This window comes from Dermacentor variabilis, chromosome 1, assembly GCF_050947875.1.
Source record: "Dermacentor variabilis isolate Ectoservices chromosome 1, ASM5094787v1, whole genome shotgun sequence".
In the NCBI taxonomy this organism is placed as follows: domain Eukaryota; kingdom Metazoa; phylum Arthropoda; class Arachnida; order Ixodida; family Ixodidae; genus Dermacentor; species Dermacentor variabilis.
This window is the reverse complement of record NC_134568.1, coordinates 101,987,459-102,014,827: the sequence shown is the minus strand read 5'-3', so window position 1 is coordinate 102,014,827 and position 27,369 is coordinate 101,987,459. Positions and strand designations below refer to the sequence as shown.

The 27,369-nt window shown below is 44.9% G+C and overlaps 1 protein-coding gene across 2 annotated transcripts in view; it reads right to left on the bottom strand.

Moving 5' to 3' along the window:
- LOC142582022 (uncharacterized) overlaps positions 1 to 27,369 on the bottom strand; it is a 119,466-nt gene that overhangs the window by 67,874 nt on the left and 24,223 nt on the right. Inside the window, exons 1-4 of one of the 2 annotated variants that reach the window (XM_075691455.1) lie at positions 12,233 to 12,343; positions 6,547 to 6,593; positions 3,701 to 3,847; positions 1,806 to 2,055 (exon numbers count right to left, since the gene is read on the bottom strand). In XM_075691455.1, the coding sequence (XP_075547570.1) occupies positions 1,806 to 2,055; positions 3,701 to 3,847; positions 6,547 to 6,593; positions 12,233 to 12,305 (517 nt within the window). In that variant the 5' untranslated portion in view covers positions 12,306 to 12,343. Of the gene's footprint in view, positions 1 to 1,805; positions 2,056 to 3,700; positions 3,848 to 6,546; positions 6,594 to 12,232; positions 12,344 to 27,369 lie in introns of those variants that run through there. The other variant, XM_075691447.1, reaches the window with a different exon arrangement.

Here is a 27,369-nt window from a genome sequence, read left to right as displayed (position 1 = left end):
AGCAGCAGAGAAGAAACCAACATGTGATTGTTATGCTTTGGCGTATGACAGAATGAGTCCAAGTTAGCCACTATATTCCACAGTAAAAAGCTCATACCTATGCCGTGTTTGCCAACTGACCACCCTGAGGCCCCTAATTTAGAAGTGGTGGACTGACGAATGCCGTTGGCAATGCATTTATACTGATGTCAAGTGACACAGCCCACATTTGCTTGGAAAATAGCCACAGTGCATATGCGTGCCAGGAAAATAGCCAGCTCTGCATATGTGTTCTGCAGTGAGTACACAGTTCGGGAGTACCTACTGGTGAGATTAGGTGTTGACTTTCAATTTTTGTTTTTCTCACTTCAAACAAAATTTATTCAAATTAATATTTCCAGATCACAAGCTGAAAGGTTGGTACATATAATGAGCTATCCCACATATTTTTATCTGGAGGGCCCTAAAGCTTAATTTAGGTCTGAACATGGTCAAAAAAGGACCTTTTGTCTAATTTAGAAGTAATTTTCATGAGAAGTACTTGATTTCATGAAGACAAACACTATTTTTAACATAATCTACAGCAACAGGGGAGAACAGAAGATCTTAACAATATTTATGAAAAAAATTTTGAACATGCACAATTTTTTGCTTTTTAACTGAGCCAATTAAACGATGAAAAATAATATATGTGTTCACGTATGACGTCATATGAAAGAACCACACCAGTATAGTATTCTAAAATAACATTTCTCATTATACCTAGTTTCACACTTGATTAAAAAATTTAGTTCAAGCCAACTTTTGTTTCTTCGAGGAAAATTCTAAGAGTGCTGATGCCACCGAAAAAATTTTTGCAAGAAAGATACTCTGGTGAAACCTCATTCACACAATCATGAACAAGCCCAATTTTTTTTCCAAGAGAATCGACGATGGTCACTTTTGGGGTCTAGGATGTTTCGCATGGAAAGACCCATTGTTGTTCCAGTAATCTTTTAGCTTAAATGCATAAAAAGGTGCTTAGTTAAAAGTGGGACAACAGTGCATTTTTACTGCAAGTTTGACAGCACTTATCTCAAAATTGGCGCTACTCTCAAAATTTGTTTGTAGTGAATGTACCATATGAAATCACAGCTTTCAATTCATATATTGCAATAAGTGTGTTAAATAAATAGCTAAAAAGTTCATTAGTAACATTTTTTGAATAAATTCTACCTTTCATTTCTAGTGGGTGTAATGTCTGCCTATTCAAGTAATCCTGCTCAATCAGCAGATTTGCACTATATTCCACAACAATGAAAAAAAAATCTGCTAGCATAAAACAAGAAAAAAAAGAGGAACAGCCTGTATACTATATCATAAACGCTGACACAGTGGAAGGTGAAGCTTCTAGAACATCAAATGGCAGCTAAGGTGGCGATTGCCATCCTCCTTTCCTGCCACTGCCCTCTCTGACTATGGCGGGCTTTCCCAATGTCAGCAGTGACAACGCAAGCACTGAATGCCATGCTCCTCTATCACCACCCTTACCTGCTCTAGCAGGTTTCTTCGACGGTGGCAGCAACGATGGTGCAAGCACCGAATGCCCTCTCCTTCTATACTCACCCTTTTCTACTCTAGATTTCCCTGAGGGTGATGACGGCACTCATTCCTTAAAGAACGACATCAGCCATGACAGAGGCACCAGCAATTCTCACTCTCCCCACAGCGAGACACCCAGTTTGCATCCAACCATGCAACATGGCAGCCAAAGAAAGCTATTCGCCTGGAGATAGTCTTACTACACTCCACAGGCAAACACCAACCCATGTCTTCAAAGCATTCACCTCTTTCCCCTGCCGACCTTGGAGGCGACGATACTGTTACCACAGAAGGTGCCACATTTGGTGATGTCACAGGAAACTGTGCTGAGCTTGGCTTTGATGCCATGGAAGCAGCTGAGACAGCTAGAAAGTACCCTGGGCAATCCAGTAGGTGCGGAGGAGTGCTAGAGCCACTCTGCGTAGGTGGGGTGTCAGGAGGTGTGTCAGGCACTGAGGTTGGGCCTGGTGCTAAGATTGGATCAGATGCATGGACCTGAAGGAGCAAAAGATTTGAACAATCAATCACATAAGAGAACACACACAAACACATACATAAAACGAAAGAGAAAGATGGGGCATGCCCAAACAACGTCGGCCGCCCATGGTTAATAAGCGGAGACCCGTTTTAATGTACCATAGAGTCTGAAAATACACTGTGTTTGAGATCCACAGATTTCCGTTTTGTTATTCCCCTTTCCATTTGGCAGTAATTTTTCTAAGTTATGTCGAAAACCAGTGCCATGCCATCATTGCTGACTGCCATGGTCAGCCAGGATGGACAAATGCTGCAACTGCAAGCTGTGCTACCACCTAGGACAACCAAGTATAAAACAAATGTCTTCTTCAAAAACTACAACCTGTACTTGGACTTCACCACAATTCAGAACTTTTACCTGCTATCCATGAGGAGATGACTTGATCCTTTTATAGCTCACAAAAGTGTTTGAATTAGAATCGTATTGAAAAAAATGAGTAACAGCGCAAAGAATGGGCTGTGCAGACTGAGCCAGACGAAGCGCTTCATCCCACTCAGTCTGCACGTCCCATTCTTGTGCTGCTACTCATTTTTTTCAGACATGTACTAATCGGCCCAAGATGGCACATTATTGCAGAATTTTATTTTTTTCAGAACCTCGCCATGACAAAACAGGAAACATTTTGTATGGTTAAAATTCTTTTTGGAACTTTTATTTCTGGCACACACATATTGTTTTATTTGGACAAAAATGAAACAGTTTAAACTAATAAAGTATTCTTTCAAAAGACTACGTCATTTCTCAGTGATAGGTTGAATATTTGAAGAGAAAAGGAAGGTAAGAAATTACATTTCTTAGTGCCGTGCCAGAACACCAGCGTTGGTACATCACTGTGATGTGATGAATTTAACAGAATTTTCATGTATTTTGGCTGTCGTAGTGCAGTAAAAGTTCTCCAAACTTGCTAAGTTCAGTCTTTGGCTCTTTTAGAATGTAATGCAGTCTAGCTTTGTTGACAGAAACTTAGCCAGGTTTGTGCAGACTTGATAAGTCATGGCTGGCTGGTGTAGAAACTTCAAAGTGGCGTCGCCACCCATCTTTCATTTTTGATGGCTTTTGGCTTACCAAGTCTCTTCTCACAGTGAAGGCGGCTTTTTTGGTGTTGTAGAAGGATATTTTTACAAATACAGCTCAAGCTGCTTTTCTGTTTAGCGTTCCTTTGGCAATTAATCTCCACTTTGAAATTTTTATTTTTCAAAATCTCATTTATATAGCTAAATATCCCATGCATGGCCTTCTAAACGTAACTTCTCCATAAAAAAACTAAACAAAACCCACATAAACAAGCATTTTTCCAATTGCCATGAAAAGTTTAATGAAAACATATACAACTGAAATGGCTCATGTGGGTGGGGTAGGAGGAAATTACCAACATTCCCATTTAGATGAACCTTTCTGTCCTAGTTATGACTTATTGCTACTATAATATAATAATACAAGCACAGCATATACTAATTCATGCAGAAAGCACTCAAAATAGACCTGCATAGCAAGCACAGATTTCTTACCACGTAAGTTTTCCTTATAAATCATTCTAGACAGAAGGTTCATTCCTTAGCACATTTGACAAATTTTTAACAGTACTACAATAAACAAACTTACATTATTAAGAAATGTGTCTGGGTCCGGATAGCTGCATGGAGACTCCCGGGAGCAAGGCTCCATTTTTACGTCAGTTGAGGAGAGGTTAAATTCATTAAAGCTGAAGGCTTTGTCACCCTGTGAACCACTGAATTCTGGTGTAGAGGACTGCAATGAGAGAAGCAAAGCGAAAACGAATATTTCTTAGGAGTCTTCAAGTCATGTCGACAGCAGCACAGAAGAACCATTCTAACTTGCACAAATATCAGCATAAATATATAAATTCCAGTCATACTTCACAGCACCTTTGGCACACACAAAGCTATTGAGCATGGCTAACAGAATGGCACTGCAGGTGCCACAGAAGTGTGTTTTTTGCAACAATTCTCTCTCACACGTGTGCTTTTAGAATGGCAGTTATTGTAAACAATAGCCACATATTTCCAGCAGAGATAAAGAAAAATGCACGCCCTTAACATCACGTTGCTCCAGTAAAACTTCATTATAGCTAGTACATCCTTTGCTATAATAAGCAATGGCCCCACTTGCAACTAATTATTTTATTCTTATGGCAAAGAAGCCCAATACTATAGTGAATGACAAAACCAGACATTCTTTAGAGTGGCCACTGGCCTTGGCCCTAGTCCAAACACCAGTGGCCTGCACGACTATCTTTAACATGGCCTCTTACAATGACCACCTACCTTAAATACCAGTTGCACATGTAAGTTACCAATACACCACTAATGTTCGTGGCAGATTTCTGGTGATATTCACATCACCTATCATCATAACTAGCCCTGTTGGTTTTGATTTGCACTCTCTATTCTCCCACCTGGGGCAGTTAGGTCCTCTGCTGATAGGCTAATAAAGTTTCATGATTGTTCAAAGCAATTTTGTTGTCTATACTAAGAGGATGGTATGACTACCCTTATAAAAAGCTTCCTACTATATGGTAAACATTTCACTCATTCCCATCTAGTTTCCTATAACAATGTCCTAAAATATCACAAAGAAAAAGAAACCGTACTACAAGTATTATGGAAGTGCACACTGGTGCAATCATAATGAGCTGCAACGTCAGTCAATTCACCACACTTGGAAAGGCAAGGCACAAAAGACAAGAAGTTGACAAACTTCCATCGTATTTTTTGTATCCTTCATATGTTGTACTGAGTAGGCACCATTAATAGTGTTCCATGAGTAAATGCTATAGTTGATGTGTAACATGTACTATGTCATGGGAAAATGAAGATATACATTTCTACAGATAACCAGGGATGCAGGGCTGATTCTTCTGGCATTAACAACAATCTGACAACACTAAATAATGGAAGTGTCTGGCAGAAAGTTGGGCTAGTTGAATTTCTGATAACTGATGCATTTTCTGTGCTTCAGAAGCTATAGTCTAGAGAACAAAAAAAAAAAAAAAAAGAACTCCAGGGAACCAAAAGAAAAAAGCCTCAGGATTTGGACAGATAAATGGCTAGAAGTGCCGTATTTGCATTACCTGTCTCACCGCCTCAAAAAGACAGCCACCAAATGGAGGGTTCCTGTGCTGTTCTCTGTACTGGACAAGCTGGCTCGTATGTGCCGAGTGTCGTATGTGCAGAGTGCCGAGTGTATGTGTCGTATGTGCCGAGAATGACAAAAAGCACAAAGGGCTTGTCTGTTCAAAAAAGCATGCCACCCCTTCCATTGTGTGAACTACTGGCATTGTTTATAGCATCCCCCTGTCAAGTGGCAATTGCGACATAGGCCAGACTGGGCACTGCATAAACAACAGATTGAGGAAACATTGTGTGCAGGTACGAGCATTAGCGGGATTCGGCCGTTTAGCAGACCACTGTAAGCAATGTGGGCGCACCCCTTTGTTCCATAGCACACCCGTTACGGGAAAGTACAAAGAAGAAAAATGCAAATTGATTCTTGAGGCCTACAACATCAAAAAACAGACTGATAAATGTATTAGCACTGCCTCTATCTCAGTGACAATGAAACAGTGCGACTATCTGCATCGAAACTTGCGTGATACACATCTGTGACGTTTGTTGGCTTCTTATAACATCTGTGATGAGTGGGTTGACGCATGCACCACACTTATAGTTCTTTTGTCTTCTACCATTGTCATGTTGGTGTATTTTCTGGGATTAAAATCAGTTGAAGACCAGCATCCTCCCTGTCCTGTTCTCTGTTACTCTGATTTTTCTGTTTCTTCTCAAGTACTGGAAATGCATCAATTGAAAGAACCTTCAGCTGCTATTTTGAAATAGGAAATAAAACCAGCAGCCACAGTGAGCTAGGCTTGCAATAGACTTGCAAAATTAATCGTCAAAAAATGATAATATTCAGTTCAAAGTTTCAGCACTCTGCCACTGTACACATACAAACTTCAGCATTCACTGCATGATTCACAGCTTAACAAACTACAATAAGAGAAGTAAATATTGAAAATACAAAAGGAATGACAAAGGGCTGAAGGGACAGTAAAGACACACATTGACTTAATCCAAGTTGTTTTATCACCCTTGCAGAAACCTTGCAACATTTTATTTACACCAGTAGACAATTCAATTGCAGGTCAAATCGTGGCTAAAAGTGCTGCAAAATTCTTCCACTTAGGACAACTGAATTGAGCAAGATGGTAGGGACGTATGCATTTGTATATAGATTTCATATACAAATGCACACATGCATCTTTTGCAGCAAGAGCAACTGCACATTAACCTCAGCTCAAAGGCAGCCATGAAATGCAAGCTAAAAATGCAACACTCACTTGCTGCACTAAGCTGTGTTGACACTAAAAATTACGTAATCAGCTCAGAAGGAATGATCTGCTTATCAGAGTGCACTTTAATTGTACTTACATGGAGAATGTGATCATAAACATCATCATCACTCATATCTTTGAAGACTGTAAATGAAAAAAACAAGAGAATAATGAGGATTTGCCACCTATGGACAGTAACAAAAATGTGCCCACTTTTGTACAAAAAAACAAATACCCATTTGAAGCAAAAGGGAAAAAAAAAGCCAAGTACACACAAAACAGTAAAACAGAAGAAGCAGCAGCCCCGTAAATAGCCAAATCTCAGTGGCTCATTGGAAACAAACATATGTACTTTGTTTATTGCAAAATAAGCCATGGGAGAAAATTGATAAGAGTCCTGAGTAGTAGGTGGCCTAGCAGATGACCATAAAAGCTTGACAATAACCATCAATGTTCATTGTGTGTAACTTATCGCAGCTAAAAACAGCCTACAGAAGCCAAATATGATGCTTGACTCCCCATTCTATAACATAACTTTCAATAGAAACATGCCACAAATTTGCACCAATAACTTGAGATATGAAACAAGCCTGCCTTTTTTTTGCTACTGTGCATGGTAAGACAGCAGGCACATGCAGCTTGAGCACAATTTCATGCCGTTTACTTTGACCGATGTTTCTCACAGAGAAAGCTAACAAATAATCACAATTTCTAATTTCACATGCCACAAACATTCAAATGTGTTTTTCTTTTCACGTGTCTGCATGAATGCAATACACCAGAAACCATTCTTCATTACATATTTCGCATAAACCTAATCAAACAAGGTTAAAAGCAATTTTCTGATCATGACAGCTAATAAAAGAAATTGAGGGAAGCTCAATTTACAGAAAAAATATTGGTGGATCTTACGCATCTGTGGAAATCGATAAGCGAATATTTCTTTGGTGTTAACACACACAAAGCAAATGTTATGCAAATGTAATGCTTTTAACGAAAATTTTTGTCCAAATGATGCAAATGCAATACAATTTCATGCAAATGTGATGCGATCGTGCAAGTGTAACACAATGATGCAAATATTTCAATGTAAGGTCAGTGTCCACATTAACCCTTTGACAAGACATTTAAAGGTCTAGAAAAAGAATGTTTATTTTCTATCTAAATATGCAAAACACATCAAGAATAAGCATAATGAACAAAAAGAAGAAAAAACATTTGCAGAAATTTTTTCAGCAATAGGAGAAAAACCCCAGGCAGGAGCTGGAAGGAGGCTTCACCCCAAGCCACCTAAGGCTTCGTTTTCAATTCGTAGAGACTGCTGTCATCATATGTGAACCACATATGTACATTTCATTTGCTTTACATCACATGTGCGACACCACTGCAGCTGGATATGTTGCATTGGCCTGTCTCCTCTGACCTTGCTTTCAGAATACAGTGAGTCGCGTGCCAAACTCCTTCCTCGTCCAGTGTCCCTGCTTTAAACCAACAAATGACGATTGCTGCCTGTCATTCAGTGTTGGCCTAAGACATTTAGCCAGAAACTTAGGACTCTGTACTGAAACTCGACAGGAAAAAAAAAATTTTTTTAGTATGTTGCCTGTAGGCAACACTCGTCAATAAAGGGTTAGCGTCAGGCACGTACCCAGGGCTCCCCTCCCCCCAGAATTGAGCGGAATACCCTCCCCCCTCTTTCCCCCCATGCCACCACTCCTCACACACATTCCTAAAGCACCGCCAAGTCAAGCTTGAGACTTGACAGCTATTCCGCGGTTAAAATTTTGCTGCCTTTTCCTCTTATTTTGGATGCCGGTAGTTATCGGCATCTCCTGGGGTGTGAAGCCCAATTTCGTTATCGATTCGGTGCCCGCGCAGTTAACTCGAGATGTGTTCAGTTGTCACCATCTATTGCAACAATCACGCACATCACTGTTGCTTTGTTAGTTCAACTTTCTTTGTTTAGACTGATCCAGGGACCAGGAAAGAGATTCAGTTCGTAGTGAGCTGGTCTGTATGCTCGTAGAATGAAATGTGGCCGGACAAAATGCCAGTTGTGTTTAACTTTTCCTTTTGCTTCAGTATTTCCTCCAGCGTTGGCTCGCAATGATGCTGGCAGACCATCAGAACCATGTACCCATGATATGGGTTAGATAAAGTGGAAAATAATATCATGCAAAACAGCGTCCATCATGAAACCCTGCAACAACCATTAAACCCATAGGCAATATGAATGTCACCCATTACCTTGTCTTGTTTTCCCCTAATTGAACAGCACTTTTCATCCAAAATTGGCAACTGAAAACAAGAGTCTCAAGGAGTTGAAAAATTAAGCGATCTACTAAGGAAGAGAGCCAAGGCAACAGTCAAACAGGAAGGAAAAGCAAAATTAACAAATGTAACCATTGTTTGGGAAAACATTTATGGATCAACATCTGTTCATTTAAAATGGAAGTAGAGAAAATGCCAGCGGAAGAGGAGAATGATTCCGTGTGTTTTGAATGACGCTTCTACAGTAATCAGTCGAGTCGCCTGATGTAGCCACTTCTCTGCTGTACTTATGTGGGTGTTTATCTAACCTTCCACCATGGGCACAGTATGTCTATAGGAACGCAGTGTCCTGCAGTCTACGTGGTTGTACGGGGCTGACGGCCGCGCATCTTTATGCAACTTCCCAAATAACAATACGAGTCGGTTTTCGCACTTGGTAGAGCAGTAAACGAGGAATCCAAAAGAACTCTGATTGTTCCGCAAATATGTATTTCTCTATAATTCTTCTAAAGATAATTCAAAAATGCTACTAGAGGTGATTATTTTACACTTTCGCTTGTTTACTTGTTCTTGGCAGTGTTTTTCCTGCGCTTCTTTCCTGTGCAAGTACATTTGATGTGGTTCCTTGTTTGTCAAGTAAAGGAGAGGTGTATCTCACAGGTGTACCAGCCTAGAACTTGCACTCATCACCACTGGTTGGTCACATATAGACCTCACAACCACAGCCGAGCGAGACTACTACACCTGTTAAAAGCGCCCCCATTGTTAAAAAGCTTCATTTTGCAGTTGCGTCGCCGTACCACCGTATGCTGTCTCTACGGCAGCGTGGTCCTTTCATTGCTCTCGATGCTCAGCCCCGCTGCATGTACTCTCTCGTTGCTCTGCACATGCCCTCTCTTTTGTTGCTTGTGGCGCTTGCCCTGCGTGTGGTCTATCGTTTGTTGCCTGCAGTGCTCACGCTGCTTGTGCACTCTCTCTCGCTGCTCGTGGCACTTGCGCTGTGCGTACTCTGTCTCTTTTTACTCATAGCACTGCATGTTAAAGAGCAGCGCGTGGACTGGTTGGGGAAATGGGAATGTGTAAACTACAGGGCCATTTCCAAGAAACAGTCCGACGGGGAATACCTTTTTCGCGGCGGGAGCACCAAGACAGGCAAACACCTGCTATGCCTCTCATTTTAGAGTGTCAAATTAAATGCGCGCATAAGACACAATTACAAATTCCAAGTATGTTTCACACATAAATAACAAAATCTTCTGCAACATTGAGCTTGAAGTATATACACCAGTTTAATGCAAAAGAAGCAACTGTGTTTAGAAATGCATGGTACAAAGACGAGTTCTGTTTGTTTATGTCTCTTAACTGTAAGTCAGGGGAGCCTAAAGCAGCATTGTTCTCAGTGCCGACACAAACAGCAGCAGACATCGCTGTGGGTGAAGGACTCTTCTAGGAACAGTTCCTCAAGCGCAACTTCATCTATGTGGCAGACTAAGAGAGGTTTATCAAAGACACAATAATATGATGCCCGAGAAAAGAAGAGCAAGCATTATTTGGGACTATGATCACACTTGGAGATATCACAGCAACAAGCTACGAATGAACCCTGCGCAAATTGCTATATCAAGACTTCTGTGTCAGGCTTGCGGAGCTTGTCACCCCGCACGTGTTGCACCATGCTCGGCCACTGGATCTGGCAGCGAAAGGTTCCACAGCTGCCGCATTTTTTTTTTTTGTGCAAATTAGTTTGTAACATCACTCTCAATAAAGTCTGATTGGAAGCGTGTGAATTTATGTGCAAGGAATTGACGAATGCACCCCATAACTCTGCAGGAGAGGAAAGTTCAACTGTTGCTGAAATAGACAAAATGTTGTCAGCTATGGCGTAACCGGTTGTAAAGATTTTTCACAAAGCTTTTGGAGAGGCGAACGACAATAAGATTTGATTACGCGGGAGCTGTAAATTCAGCACAAAGTGTGACACCCTAGCTCCAAACGGAATTCTTACCTGCCATCGTGGCAGGTAAGAATTCCGCTCAGCAGTTATCATCGTGTTGCTGATGATGAGGTCGTAGGTTTGTTTACCTGCATTGGCGGCAGCATTCTGATTGGGTCAGAATGAAAAACTCTTGTGTACTTAGGTTTAGGCCCCCGATAAAGATCCTCAGGTGGCCTAAAAGTAATGCAGAGTCCCCCACTACGGTGTCTCTCACAGCCCTTGTGTTAAGTGCTTCTGGTCGTTGAACATCACAATTTATTTGATGCAAACAACACTTCAATGCATCAAGTCTACAAAAGAACTTGCACTTGTTCACAGCCTAAAACTTCAAGATAACTCCACACTTGTTCAAAACAGCTAAAACTGCAGTGCGAGGTTTTTGCAGAGCATTTTGAAGAGAAGCTAGAAAAATAATTGCAGCACTTCATGTTTTTTAACAATAGCAAAATTTCCCATACAGCTCTGCTTTCACTTCTCATAATGGTATTTGCTGTGTAGATTAAAGCTGAAATCAGCGGCAGTGATATCCTCAAACACCCGTACTGTTGACATCATGCTCTTCCCTGCATACGGACGATGATGCGTTCAGGAGCACCGTTCTACTGACAGCAGTGCCATTTTTGTATCATAATGCAGAGGAGTGGTGAACTACTCTCAGTCGGCACACCTGCTCCTCAAGACACCATACTGCACTTGTGTAGCCAGTGTAGATTAAAATAATAATAATAATAAAATAAATAAAGAAAAACAATATTACAGCGAAGCTGTTATGAGCTAGTTCCCACAGGATCGCGTCTGTGTGTAGACACAAAACTCCTCATCCGATCCCGAAGATAGTGCAATACCGGGCCAACCCATTGCGGAGGTAAAGCAGGCGTTAAGCACTCTCCATATGTGGGCCAATCCTGAAAATACTGTAATGCCAGGCCCCGCAGCGGAGGTGCAATTCGCCATTAGGGGCCCACACACACAGCTTCGCTGGTCATCCTTCTTCACAGGCTGGAAGGGCACCGAGTATTTTGGAAAATGGAATCGAAATAGGTGGCCTCTTCGATTTGGCTGCACCTTCTGCACTAGTTCAGGGAGTGTAGCATGTTTGTCCTCGATATCCCAGCGCAGCGCACCGCCTGGAGCGCTCTTCGATTTGACTTTGTGTAGGGCAAGTTCAGCATTATTTCACGGTTTTCCTGCACTCACTACGTCGTAAGTGCAGGCATCATGCAAGCTCTAGGTAGCAGACGACACGGTGCAGCGCTACTTGAATAATGGCGCTCGGACGTAAATATCTCCCGTTTGGCGGAGATATTTGTTGGCGTAAGATACAAATTCGATGCCTGAATGGTTGTGAGGGCAGGTTAAGAAATCCTTGTAATGCATTAATTGTTTTCGATTGCGTTCCTCTTAGAATGCGCTCTCTGACGAAGGAACAACATCCACGCCCACTATTCAGTTCTCACGACGTCGTACCAGTGTACTATCACTATAGCGATTATTGCAACAACAAAAATACCCTCACTTCTACTACGTGCACATTTTTCGAAAAGGTTCACGACAGGCCTGCACTCAGTTGATGGGATATGCTGCCACATTGCAGAATCGTGTCCGCACAGGAGCCAAACCAAGCACAACGCAAAATATTTCTCGAACTGCATGGAGCAGATGATGATGATCGTTAGCAGTGTAGTCCCCTTTGAAACTGTAGTGTTTATGTTGTTTCAATGTAAAGTGTTTCTAATTTCTACCTTTTTCTGTATATAATTGTCCCATTCTGCAGTTACATGTTTTTGTTCCACGTCACTCCCTACTTATGCGCCCCCAATCCTCAAATCGTCTCTTACTTACGTTTACCGCGCCAGTGTTTATCGCTTCGGCATGGTAGTTAAACCCCAGGGCTTCCTGAAGCATGACCCCATGGCATAAGAGTTAATATAACCAGACTCTAATATAACCCATGTATTGAAATCGGCAACCGCAAGGGTGCCGACATGTTGCTACCCTGTTCAGGCACGAAGGCGCAGATGACAAAATGCGATTCAGACGAGACCACGGCGGAGGATATTCCTCCACTGTGGACGAGTTGCGCAACCAAAGCGATCCCGAGCCTCCCTCAGTGTTTATTTATTTATTTATTTATTTATTTATTTATTTAAAATACCTTACAGGCCCTATGGGGGCATTGTGTAAGGGAGGTTACAAAATCAAGGCCAAAAAAAAAAAAAAAAACAGTCAGCAGCCTTCTGAAGTCTAATACAAAAGATACACTTCAATGCAGGGCTCATCAGCATTACTAACAAGATCAAAGCATGAAAAAGGAAAAACTGAAGTAATGAAAGGTCACAAAGGTACACTTAACAAACTAACATGAGTAAAACTTAAGGTAAGGCACTAATATTAGAAAGTAAAATACACGAAAAATGAACAGATCAGGGAGTACAATTCTTGAAAGGATATTTCGGGAAAAAGACGCAAGAAAGCAATAATATATACAGGGCATACAAGTGAAAATGTGACGTAGCATAAAATAGCAATTCATAAGAGCGAGATAGCAATGCATCAATAAAAATAAAAACATCACAAGAAGTTCGAAGCACATTGCCAAGTGTAAGAAACAAGATAAAGTGATTTGTAAGTGCTATTATGAAAAATGCTCACATAGGAGATGACGAAATTTTTTTTTATCTGACTCGGAAGCAATGCGATCAGGCAGATTGTTCTACAAGCGAATGGCCGTAAGGAGTGCGGAAAAGTTAAAAGCATGTGTCGTACCGTACATGCACCGTACATGTGTCGTACCGTACATATGGTGGCAACATCTATAGTTCAGGCGCCTGCAAAGGCAGTGACACTGTAGATCTTACATTAAAATTTTATAAACAGCTATCCGATCGTTCTGAAATATATACAGAATGAACACTGAACGTTGTCCGGGCGTACGTGCTACATGTAAACGCTTATTTTTTCATAATATTTTGAATATTCCTAGCACTACAAAAATGAGGCGTAGCAACATGGCGGCGCCTTTGTGGTTGCCGCTTTTCTCGCCCATTATATTCCCTACGCCACGAGTTTTATGCTCAACACCATACAACTTGGCTTGAGACACATGGCGGCTGCACGGCAACCATTATCCGCCATGTTGACTCTCTGATTGGCTGTCGAGAGGCCACGTGCTTTAAAATTTATGTCGGAAAGCGGCAAGTTTTGCAAAATGCAATTTTGCGTTTTCATCAAGATGACGAAACGTGAAGTGGAGCTACAAATTTTATTGACTAATACTTTTTTTCTGGTCCTTGGCAGATGCATTGCGACGTTAGCACTTTAAAAAGAAGGTGAAGGGTAGCGTGCAGAAGCCCATACAATGCATTTGCAATTGCGCGAAAGCGTGTGGCGGTCCAAAGTCACAAAATGTGTGTCCCAATTCTGGCCAGCATCGGAGACAGTCTGCGTAGACAGCCGAGACAGCTTCGAGGCCACAGGTTTCCTACAATAATTACTAGAGGGAATTCTGGCGTTGCAGTCGTTGTACTACCATGGGAATGATGGGAAGTACATGGATTTGTCTGATCTTTATGCTTGTGGATTCAGACGTTCTTGTGGCTTTGTATATTACGCTATGTAAATCTTATTGGGGTAAGTTCCAGCGCAATCTGTACTCTTCGAAGTGCAGAAGACGCCGCGAACACGCACAATTGCTATTAAATGCAACGATTGAGCTTGTCCAGGTGGCCAAACCGAAACGCGCCATGCGTCTCAAGGCACTGGTATGCCCGCGATAAATTGGGCCTCAACAAGGTCACACCATTGGAAACTGCAGGCGATTCGTATCGGATGGGTCATTCGTACTACTTTGAGAGCTGGTAGATGCCTTCAGACCGCCCAAACATTGTTTGTAATTGCATATGACACATATTTATGCCTTAGGAATAGATGCCTTTCTTTGTCTTCTTTCTTTTTTTCTTTTTTAAATGCCGCTCAGTGATTGCACGTGAATTGCAGCCGCAGTGTCGGCTTTCATTCTACTATGTTATTGCACGGTTCCCTTTGGAGGACAAATATTTTTCTTGTTCTTCAAGCAGCACATATCTCTGGTGTACAATTTTGCGCACATACAGTGAAAGCTCGTTAATTAGAACTTCAATGATTCGAATTTATGGATAATTCAAACTGTACGATTTGGTCCAGCCAAGCTCCACAGAAGTCCGTGTATAAAAAAGCCCATTAATTCAAATGCGAGAAGGTTCCGCCACGGATAATTCGAACTACGCGCCACCGTGCCGGCGGCGTGGCGCCTGGCACACGGCCAGAGAAGCGCACCTACTGCATACACACAAGGCTGCGTCGCCTCCAGAACAAAGAGAACAGCGAGAGAAAGCAAAATCGGGAAAAAATCTAACCGGCGCGGGGTCGGCCAGAAGGCAGCAGCGGCTGCCTCCTCTCCGTTCTAGGTTGACTGCCCAGATCCCGTCCCTCCCGGTGGACTACGTGGCCAACACAAAGGCATAGATGATGGGGGAACTGTTCGGACAGTGGCTAGCGAAGATGGACAGAAAGTTTGAGCATTGTGGACGGAAAGTCCTCCTGCTCGTTGACAACTATTGGGCTCATAAGGTCGACATTGAGACGAAGGCCATTGAGCTAGCCTTCCTTCCACCTAACACTACAGCGGTGCTGCAGCCCATGGACCAAGGTATCATTCAAAATTTTAAATCATTTTACCGCCGCCATCTGTTGGAGCAAATTATTTTGTGCAATAATTATCAGGTGACGCTCCTAAGTGCGCTACACATGCGTGTGCATGTTTGGGAGCAAGTAACTGCAGTTACGATAGCAAATTTCTATCGCCACTTTAGCTTCAGCGCACAAGCTCTACAAGGAGGAAACCAGCCACCTGCGCACGAAGACAGTGTCACCGCTCCCATGGCGGACGTTTTGGACGACATCTCCTTTGCTGACTATGTCGACGTGGACGAGAGTGCAGTGGTGTGTGGTGCGCTGACAGATGGGGACATAATTTCTCAGGTCAGAAGCGCTGAACCTGTCGCTGCCAGTGATGAGGAGGAGGAGAAAGACGACGTGCCAGTGAGGGCCTCCGTTGCGGAGGTCATGGCTGGATTGAATGCTGCCCGTCTCTTCTTCAGTGTTAAAGAAGGCGAAGAGGAGGCCTTCCGCCACATTCGTTCGTTAGAGCAAGAAGTGCTAGCTGTCGCCTTCGAGGAAAAAAGGCAGGCTACGATCACGGACTTTTTAAAGCATTAAATTTCTGGCATGCCCTACTACTTCCAAATCGCCGTGTACTGTTGTTCTCCTTCACTTTCATTAGTTCGAACTTACGATAATTCGAAGTGAAGCGGCTTCCCCTTGCGGTTCGAATTAACGAGCTTTTACTATAGTCTTCCAACAGTAGGTCTTGCGAAACGGAGATGTAGAAACATATGTAAACTTCCTGCTTGCCACTTCAAACAAATAAGACATATGTGCCCCATCAGGCACCCTGTACTCAGATTTACGGGAAGTATTCTTATAGAAAGAGAAAAAGAACTGCAGTGCAACACTTCATTCATGTTTCCGTTTCCTTGCGTAACAAAATGCAGAGTAATTGTACGGGTTCTTTTATTGCGGTCGCACGTCGGGCGCCGAAAACAGCTTTAGGTAGCCATTGTACATGCTAATCGTTGGCCCGTAGGTAAGTCGTGTGAAATCTTTTGCCCAGACTATGCTAACAAAAAAAAAAAAAAAAAAAAAAAGCGGCGCGGTAGGCTAATTAGTGGCTACATAGTCGATATGGCGTTGCACTGCTAAACTCGAGCTCACGGGTTCAAACCAAGTCGCGGAATTTGATGGGAACGAAATGGAAAAACACTCGTGTACTTCTGTTTAGGAGCACGTTAAAGAACCCCAGGTAGTGAGAACTGAACAGGGTGCCTCATAATCTTATCACCAGACGTAAAACGCCAGAATTTGTTGAATAAATTTTTAAAAAAAAGAAGGTGGATGCGTCCTTCGGCTTTTTTTCTACGGGTGTAAATGAAAGCAATTATTCTCGAGTCTGATTTCTGAGAAAACATGTTACGCTTATCTCATATTTCATACTTAAATGTAATGCAGTTCCCAAATATAAGTCCACTCAACTAAACAGTGTCTGTATTAAATACGGCTGCTTTCATTTATCCGGTGCGCTATCATAAGGACAATATTTAAGCAATTAAAGGCACGGCTCATCTCACATAGACGTAGAGTTATTTGTAGATCTGCTGTGCTCGTTGAAGATAAGTGTGGGCATCCAGTTTTAATGGGTTGCAGATATGGTGAGACTGTCAAAAAAATGTTTTCCTTGCCAGAACCAAGTTAGATTTACAGACTGCCCCAAAACGGGGTGTTTATATTGAATGACAGCTAGGAACTTGTTCCGGAGAACCAATTAGCACCCGTGCGTCAATTCTCTCATGAACTGGTGCGCCCCTGCGCAACAGCCACGACTCTCGAGCAGCACAATCATTCCGAATAACAGTCCTCACTTGCATTGCCCCTCACCTTCGACACTTCAAAAGTGCTGTTATGTGTTAGATTCGAGTGGAAACAGCTATTTCATATTTTTAAAAAGTGAATTTGGAAGTCCAATACGATGTGAATAGCAAATACCATTCGATTAGACTATATGTTTCTACTTCATTTCACCTGCTGGCAGGTTGAAGAAGATCGCCAGACAAGCCACGGAGATTACATTGGTAAAGACTTTCTGGTCTCCCCAATTCAATCTGAGCACATAGGCAATATCTTTTCCCTAACACTGTTGTTCATATTAACGTCCAATAATTGCCTTGATTCCTTTTTTTCAGAAAGTAGACTGGTTCATCTGGGGATGGTGCAGCTTTTAAATAAACACCCGGAAAGCTTGCTGGAGACGTATGAGAGGGTCGCTACATTTAAAGGGCAACTCCGGCAATTTTTCGATGTCAACGGATGCCAATGAAATTTGCTGGGTACGTTCCTCTGAACACTTTCGTCATGTCCTCAAAATAGCAGGTTTGAGAGTTGCACAAATCTTTTTCACAAATGAATTTAATTAATTGCCTCGAACACCCTACCTTGCCTCCTCCTCAGTTGCAAGCCACATTGTGCATGACGTCAGGAGCGTTGCATGCAGAGCATGCCCGGATTATGCAGATGACAGTGACGCGAGCGTCGAGGAATCGACGATCATGAGCTGGTGCATGGCGTGAAAAGTTGTGTTCCCTGTAGACGTAGGCTGCACGAACTTCAGCTCTCGCCATCCGCACACACAGTTTGAGCCGATGCCGATCGCGTTCAGCCGAGGTTAAGCCTGTATGTCACAGTCGCGTAGTTCATGCGTCTGATGCTGGCGGGCTTGAGCGATTGACATGAAGCTAATTAAGCCGTCAGGATGAAGGAAACTACTTCTGCAGTTCAGTTTAGACCATACGGATTTGAAATAAACCGTTCCTCATTTCCTACAGCGCACACACAAAAAACGAGAAGCGAGGACACAGAGCAGTATCGACATCGGTACGTTGCTGTTTTCGAACGGAAAGCTACCTGCCACACTCACCAGCACTTCCCTAAATTAAATGCGACTACGAACATGGGTGTACTTTTACATATTGTCATGCAGACTTATTATTTAGCTTCCGAGGTGCGCTGCTTGCCTCGTATCCCAAATGAGCAGCAAGCGTAGGCCCCTCGATACAGCCGCGTAAACAATAGCGTACTAGTTCAGCTGCCAACAGTGTCTATACTGGCATCGGCGTTTCCGCGAGAAAACAGCGCGTTCTCGCAAAGTCCTCATCTATGTCCACTTTACGGAACATATTGTGTGCATGAAGAACATATTGTGTGCATTGTGTGCGCTCCCGTACTACGCGGTTTCCCCGCTCGCTGATTTCGAAGATGTGTGGTCGCTCATATCAGTGCGATTCAGAGTGATGAAATAGTGTTTACACGCACAAAATCTGCCTGTTTTGATACATTCTTTAAGGCAGAAAGCTGGGCTAGTTGGTGGTTATTTGTATAAGGGGACATCGCACTAGCGGGTAAGAAAGGACAAACTCCGTGTCCGAGTCCTTTTTTACGTGCTAGTGCGATGTTCCCTTGATACGTTCTGACATTAATTGATGTCATCGATGAGCGGCTATAGCATTATATCTCAAGCGAACGAGGAGTGGCCGATGTAAACGAATACACCGTTGGGTACTTTGGACTGCCAGCGGCGTTTCTGCGGGATACAAATGCGGAAAGTCGTGCTCCACATCTTACAATGAGCTTGCGAAACGATAACCTGAGAAGGGGTAAAACATCTAAAATAGCAAGCAGTACGTATAAAATCAGGGGTTAGGGGTACCCTTGATCTTAATATTGCAGCACGATATGTAGCGCATGGGCGCTGGCTCTCGTGGTGATCCGGATCGAATGCGAACGGCGATTCGTAACTATTGAATTCGTCAGAATCATAACTGTCAATATTTGACAGATCCGTAGAGCTGGTGCAGCTGACATTGTCACCCGAAGGTTCGGCGCGGTCACGCTTCAGCCGAGCGTCTGCTCTTCGCTGCCAGCAAGCGAGACCGGCATGCCTTGCGCGCTTTTCCCTGTGGAAACAAGCGGAAGGCGGGAGATGGCAATTCAAGACGATGAGCAAAACGAGAACAAGGTGAAAGCGGGAGCCAACACTTCGACAAGAGGACTTTTCTTTTTTAAGGTGACGTGCTTTCCTCGGCACAGTATATATACATTATAGTGTATACCCCCCCTATATACCTATAACCTAACCTAGTACACTATAAGGGTTCTTCTAAAGGGGAGAGCGGATAAGGCGCGTGGGTGCGGCAACGACCGAAGGTGTGTTAACGACGAGGGTGTAGAATTGAGAATAAAGGAGTGCTGTGCACAAGGCCAATAACACGGCCATCTGTCAGTCACATGTCAACGGCCGTGTGTCAATCGGCGTGTCAAACTCTACATCTTACAGTCAAATTCCCGTTCTAAACGAAAGAAAATACAGATAATCATACCGTATCCATAAGTTCAAGACATTGCAACCAATAGGCATAAACGTTTCGAAGGGAACTTTAGAATCTATTCGCTATGCTAAATTTCAAGCTATAGGCAACAATACTTAGTTTGGTTGCTTAGTGAGCTTTTGTTCTTTGTTTCTTTCGTGTTTTTTCTTCGCATTTATTTCCCTTTTTATTCATTCCACGTCAGTATATATATATATATATATATATATATATATATATATATATATATATATAATCTTTCACAGACAGGATAGCCCACAGCCACCAGCGCTATGTCGCCTTGAATAATACCAAGTCCACCTGTCGAAATGTTGGCGCCCGCTTTCACCGTGTTCTCGTTTTTCCCGGTGGAGACACTCGTGATGCCACACGAAAACACACGAACAGGTTCGCTCGGCTGCTTGGTCAGGTTTCGGTTTGGTTTTTGCGCTTTTTTGCTTATTTAAAATTATTTGCGCATTTGCGTAACAATTTTACTATCAGACGCGTGACAGGGGAGTCTCGGAAACCTAAATATTCCATTGCCTTGACATGGTCAAAAAATCACTGGAGTTGCACTTTAAAGGAGTACTGACACAAAAATTTTCTATCTTCTTTTTTTTGCTGCAACAAGTAGCTAATGACCTAATAATCACGGCATGACTCGGAAGCAGCGACTCGGAAAGTGCGGCTAGCGACAGCTATCAATATGCGTGCGCACCGGTACAAATAGTATGATCCATTCGTCGAGGGCGCTTAGGGAATGAAGCATATTCTGGAGCAGGACACAAGGCGGGGTAAAAGTCGGCACAGCATCAGGCTTGATGGTACGCAGTCTTGGTGGAAGATTGGACTGCTCTAAGCTCGGCGGGTTTTGTTTATACCAGACACGCTCGAAATGAAACGAGCAAATCTGGCTGCTCTCCAGCGGGGTTGATTCGAAGCGTTCAGCGGCGCGCACGAACTCGGACCACTTCTACCACTTCTTAGCTGACGGTAGCGAACGAGCAAGCCAGGCGAGCTGGCGATCGCTGGGAAACGGTATGGCCTGGCTCACTGACCGTCGGAGCCGAGGCCGACGGCCCTTGCGATCGGTTCGCAGCTCGTAGTAAAGCACCTATATTCGTCAATACAATCAACGTCTGCGCATTTATGTCGCGCATAAGTGACAATACAATTAGTTTTTCCGACCCCGTTGGTAGCGATGAGAAAACACGCCATGCGAGCCCTTTGGCGTAGACGATCGCTGCCAAAATCGCGCCAACAATTTACTATATCGCGCAACGTTTTATAACATGCACGCTTTCGAGGTCACCTTATGAGTTATTTTGTGTCGGAAACAAATTTTAACTGATTTTTGTACCGCCGACAGCGGCGAAAGATGTCAGCCGTCACGACCAGGTAGAAAAAAAGAAAAAGACACCGGGACGATCGTAGCGGCGAGAACCGTGCTCGCCGGAGATGGCCGGACCCACCCCGACGGCAGTGCAAACTGGTGACGTAACGTTTTCTCGGTTGTTTACAATCCCTCCTTGATGTTGATGTCGCGAGGTGCTGCGTTTTGCGCTTGGCGGCGCGCACCAACGTTACTAGACTAGCTTCAGTTTTCAAACTCGGCGCCGTTGCGCGGAACCGCCACCCGCGCGCGCCTTCGTGGCGCTGCAGTCGCGCCCAGCTTCACTTCGGCGGCGGGCCGGACTAAGCACGTGGTGCAGCGTTGGTGCATTCTGTGGTTCGTTGTCGACGGGGAATTTCAGCAAGCATGTCATCCGCGAAACTGTAGCCTTCGCCGAGTTTGTTAAAAATATCAGCAGACGACGCCGACGTGCTGCGTACCTGGCTGCATAGGCGGCTATCGGAACGATGTCGACAGTTCGGCGCGCCACTTTTTCTGTGCTCCCAGCAATGCGACGCTTCGCTCGGCGTGGAACAGAGCGATTCCTCGTGCCGACCGGGAACTTGTCTTGTGTCCCAGATAGTGGCGCATACCCACTATGGGGGATTGGCCAAGAAGCAGGTGGTTTTTCGTATGCTTAGCAGTAAAGCCAAACTAGATTTAAATTGTGGAGCGTGAGACTAGAACTGTAATTCCGTGCGAAATCCACGGCACGCGCTCGTGCAATTGCTCCCGCGTTCGTCGTCGTTCTTCCACAGCTGGCTGCGTTGGCGTTCATCATTCCAGCGTAGAATTTCTCTTCTGTCGTCGCAATGGGGAGGCCGCGTTTACGGGGCGCGAGCCATAGCTTAAGGGGGTAAGAGCCATCCATTGTCTTACGTAACGGACAGATTAAATTTTGCAGAAATTTAATTTCGCAGAATCACGAGCGGCAAATGGCTGGCGAAGGTTGCTAACCACACCGCCGAGCAAACTCGAGACATCGAACGCAAGCGACAACGGCGGACTGTGGGCATACCGTCAGTGACGTCGTTCCCTCCATCACAGCCGATTGTGTGTTAACCTCATAATTGAGAAATACTTTAATGAATCCTCGGGATTAACCCAGTGATAAACACAGGGGCCACACGTTTCAGCTTCGCTGAATATATCTTCACGGAGGGGAAGAGCCGACGATTTTTTCTTTTTTGTGTGGCTTGTGTGTTCAAAGACTGACCTAATCTTTTTGTAGCGCTTCTTTGGCGTGGTGAGAAGCTTCGGTGCGGATGAAGATCATCCTACAATCACGCACTTTGGCCAGATCTTAAGGCTCCTGCGCCTAAACTATGCGAAACGTTCAGACGAGAGCAACAAACACACGACATTTAGAAACGCAGCTTCTGCGCTTCGCTGTATGAGTTTCTTCCTTTCGTGCAGTTTACCCTTCTTTCAGTATGAAACAACTGGCCCGATAAATCTTATTGCTGTAGGTGGATACCGCTTTCTCATGGTATCACTGTTTCGGACAAGGGAGAACGCAAGCGAGCGTGAAACACGCGCAAACTGCCCGTCCGCACGAGCTCAACGCTGCGGCGAGGAGTCTGCAGTGGAGCTCGATGGAACGGCGCTGCCATCTGGCGGCTGTCACAGAAGTGGCGACAGCGGCTGTAAGCGCGCGGGCGCAGAGTTTCACAACTGAAGCTAGTCTAGTAACTTTGGCGCGCTCGTACTTAAAAATTGATCTTGAATATGATCTACGCTATATTCGCCGTTGATATTTTGCAGACGATGTGTCTGTGCCCGCATAAATCGATCTCACTCGACTTCGAAATTTTTTGTCAGTACTCCTTGAATGTAAGCTACATAGTTTTTTTTCCATAGGTTTGCAGGCGCAAAGACTTAAAATACAGAAATAATGTGTGCTTTTCTCAACTTTCTGTCGCCGCGAGGTGGCGTCACGTCACAGAAGCGCTTTCCGTACGTCTTCCAGACGGCTAGAAACACCTCGACGCTGTCTCCTTAACTGTTTACGTAGACTGTCTCAAATGCTGGCCACAATTGGAACACATCCTATATTATGGGCACTATACCTATATTCTGAACCTTCCGCCATATTCTTCGAGGCGTGACGTGACTACCTCGTGAAACGCTAGTGACTCAGCCCGACTCGGCTGGCTGAGCAGCGGCCGAATATCACCAAAAGCGTTGCGCGCGCCACAAGAGCTGCTTGCGGGATGCAAGCGCCGGCGCTGCCATCTCTTGATCACTCTGCTGCCTACTCGCACCGAGTGAGGATAAGGTCCCTGAATAAAACTGAAAGGTAGCGACATGCTGCTCGCCGCCGCTGCTAAGAGGATGCATAAGTTCTGCGTTTACCAAGGCGCCGTCACGCGGTATTTTTCGTGCCATTTCCTCTATTTTTAACGCGATAGCGTTAAGGAGCTCGTGTCGCAGAAAAGCCGGTGTCGTCGGCGTCCGCGGCGTTGGCCGTGAGCGATAAATCACGGCAGGCACTTCATAAATAAAAAGCAACTTCCAAGATGGGCTGGGTGGGAATCGAACCATGGTCTCCGGAGTGCGAGACGGAGACGTCACCACTGAGCCACGAGTTCGACGCTTCAAAGAGGTACAAAAGCGCCTCTAGTGAACGCGGTGTTGCCTTAGAAACGAGCTGTTTCTGAGACTCAGGCGTGCGTCGCTTGCTCAGGCGCACATTTCGTTGTCGCGCCGAACGCTGCGTTGCTCGACGCTCACCGCGTCCGATGCGGGGCGCGTAGTCGCTGCGCCGTAGCCCATTGTCTTACACCAGGCCCCGCACACTCTCAAGTTCAACAAATGGCCACAGAGGGCGAAAAATCAATCGAGGCGCGTTTCAGCGTAAGCGCGCAAGTGGAGCTACTGTAATTTGGTCGAATACTTTAATTGGTGCTTTCTCTGCTAGGAGCGCTGAACATGCTGATTTTTTTAATTTACACAAACCATTGACATGAACAATCGAGGTGTCTAAGGATGTTTTTTTACCTCGGACAAATAGGCAGTTGATTTTTTTTAAAATTTGATTGTTGAAGCTGCTTTTTAGTCATAGCGTCAAGGTTTTTGTACTTGATTAACCACCGACAGCCGACAGCCTATTGGTATCGATGTGTTTCCTGGCCGTTGGCGTTCGAATACTACGGCGGTAAAACATTTTCGAAAGCATGCTGGTTTCGTCTGCGAGTCATTACACAGACTTGCTGTAAAGAGGTCTACTCTTGGCAAAAAATAGTGCCTCATTTTGTTTAGGCGTTCATTATCATAATGAATGCGGCGGAGGTTGACGGAATACGCTTGAAGGTACGTTTTTATGCCGTTGATCTCCATAACACCGTAAGTACGCAAACCGATGTCACAGAACACCCGATGCATCATTGTGTGTTCTCCGTCATCGCTTGTTTGCTGTACGCCTACTAATTCTTCACTTCTTCAAGTGTTGCATCCTCCTTTTGTCCTTGTTCTCTTGTGCTTCACTTACAGTATGTCGTTCCGTCAGCTGTAATGCGCATTTGCAAAACCAATACGTTTGATAAGACGCAGTGGTTATCATAATTTCACTACACATGTATTAAGCTGGCACATGTGGTTCAGATAAAGATACCTGTATGCGGACTTGCACGACGTTGATGCGGAGATTAGGATAATTATGACACCCGTAAGGAAGAGGCAGCTGACGGCCGTAAGCTGTTGCGTTCTTTTCGCCAAATTACCCGGCCTGGTAGTGCTCTAAAGATGCTGTATAAAAGTGACACGCGGTGACAGGGAAGTTATGTTTAGCAGCCGACTGTACGTTTTGTAGCTTAGGTCTTCTTTCTTGTGCGTCTGTGCTACCCTTATTAATGAGCCATTTCTTGACTATGTTCTTGACTATGTAACCGCGTTTGTGTGGATCCGTAGACGTGTGCTTTTTGTTGTACTTGTAAAATGCAAATAAAATATTTTCAAGCTTACTCAATCTTTGGTGTGTGCGTTTATTCCAGTCGAGGCCATCGTGCCACCTGGAAACCGCACTCTGTCAGTAGCCCTGCACGAAATGCAACAGCTGGAGCGCGGCGCCACGACTCGGGGTAACGGCGGCGTAATAAACGAAAAACCGCTCGGGATGCCCTTAAAAGTCAGTTCAGAGTGTGCCTTAACTCGATATGACTCAGCGCTACATATATTCTGCTGCGCCTTGATCGTGCTCCCGCCAGTTTGGTTGCTGTGTGGCAAACGTAGCGCCTACATACGTATGTAGGCGCTACGTTTGCCACACAGCAACCTAACTGGCGGGAGCACGATCGATGCGCATCAGCCAGAACCCAGTAGGTAAAGCGACCATACTGTGCAAAACCCCGTTTCCGTTTCCTGTTGTACAGCGCCACCCGTGGTCACATACTTTAGTTCACGACGCCACCGCTACGCTTATTTCCGTAGCACTGTGGAAGGTACAGTTTCCCTTCTCTAAGTTTGTGTAGGTGTTCTGTGCTTACACCCCTTGGCGGGTCGACGGGAACGCTGTCGCGTTCCACTCTTGAAGGCGAAGCTTAAGCGTCCTCCAATTTTTTCTTCTTTTCCGCGTCTCGGCCCACTCGCCGCCAAGACAGTGGGCCGTCTAATTTACGCGGCAAGGTTTTCGCAATGGAATTCGGATGTTTTGGCTAAGTTTCGTGGCTAACCGCGTCATTGAAGAACACAGTTTATGTTTTGTTTTGTTAGGGATTAATTTTACGAGTGCTGGAGGTGCAAACGGGTACGAACAGAGCTTTTTTTTTCTTCGCTGACGGGGTACGGAGCTCAGGCATGGGTGAGAGAGAGTAAAACATCTTTATGATTAATATTTGAACGGCGAGAGCAGTGTGGGAGGAACCCTCAGTCCAGAGTCCCGAAGATGATTCCGGCGATGTTTCAAGCCCGTTGTATCACAGCTCGGTGGACCTCGGGAGGTCCGTCGGGGAGGGCATCGTCCCACAGCTCTTTGTTGCGTAAGGGGTAAAGGTGAGTTGGCAAGGGAGGAAAAAGGTTTGCAGTGCACTCAATCGTGACGTGGAAGATTGTGGGTGAGCTGCCACAGCCAGGGCAACGATCTGCATAACAGTGTGGGTAGAATTTATTGAGAGAGACAAGATTTGGAAATGTTGCGGTTTGTAACTGGCGTAATGCCACTGCTTCCTCTCGCGAGAAGGACGGCAGTGGTGCGGCGTGGGTGCGACGAATGCGTGTAAATGACGTAGGATGTCGTTGTAACGGAGCAAGGGATCCCCGCACCCTGAACCAGTGGCCTCGCCATGCCGAGCCGCCCGGAGGGAAATTTCTAGGGCAACCGCATGTGCGCGTTCGTTACCCGGCAGCGAGGTATGACCAGGGGTCCAGAGTAAGTGGATGCGGCGAGGTTTGGTTGGTGCATTTTGCGGGATCTGTTTGAGAATTTGGTGCGCCGCTCTCGGGATGCCATGTCCTGATAGGAACGCCCGGCATGCCTGTTGTGAGTCCGTCAATATATACACTTCCTCAGGAACACGGATGGCGTATCGAATTGCAAGAGCAACACCGAGAATTTCTCCGTAAGCGGCATTTGTTCCGCGCATTGCAGCAGAGTCGCTCAGGGATTCGGTGCCATCCAAAACTACCGAGGTATAGCCCTCTTGAGTGCGTGATGTGTCCGTGTATAAAGTATGTGTTTCCGGGATGTTTGCAAGCATGCGGCCACGGTATCGTACACGGGCTTTGCGCCGTCCTTTGTCATGCTCGGGGTGCATATTACGTGGCAATGGATGAATACTTAGTGATTGGCGTATCGCTGACGACAAGATCGTTGGACGCGTTTCAGACTCAAGGGGTGGGACAGAGTATCCTAGCCGTGTGAGAAGGTGGCGGTCAGTAGGAGTGAGTAGGAGGCGCTGGCTGACCCAATGTGCCTCTAGCAGCTCGCCTAGTGTGTTATGTGTCCCTAAGTTAAGGAGACGGCGTGTGGAAGTATAGTTCGGGAGGCCATGGGCCAGCTTCGTCGCTTTTCGAATCATTGCGTCTATGCGAAGTTGTTGCGCTTGGGTCAACCGCTGAAATGGGAGATGGTATGTAAGCCGGCTGATCACGCATGCCTCCACCAAGCGCAGCAGGTCCTCTTCTCGAAGGACCGAGCGCCTGTTGGAGACCCTCCGGATCATGGCCAGAATTTGTTCAATCTGTCTGGATAGAAGGACAACAGTATAGTTAGACCTGCCATCCGCTTGGACGTGTAGGCCGAGGTTG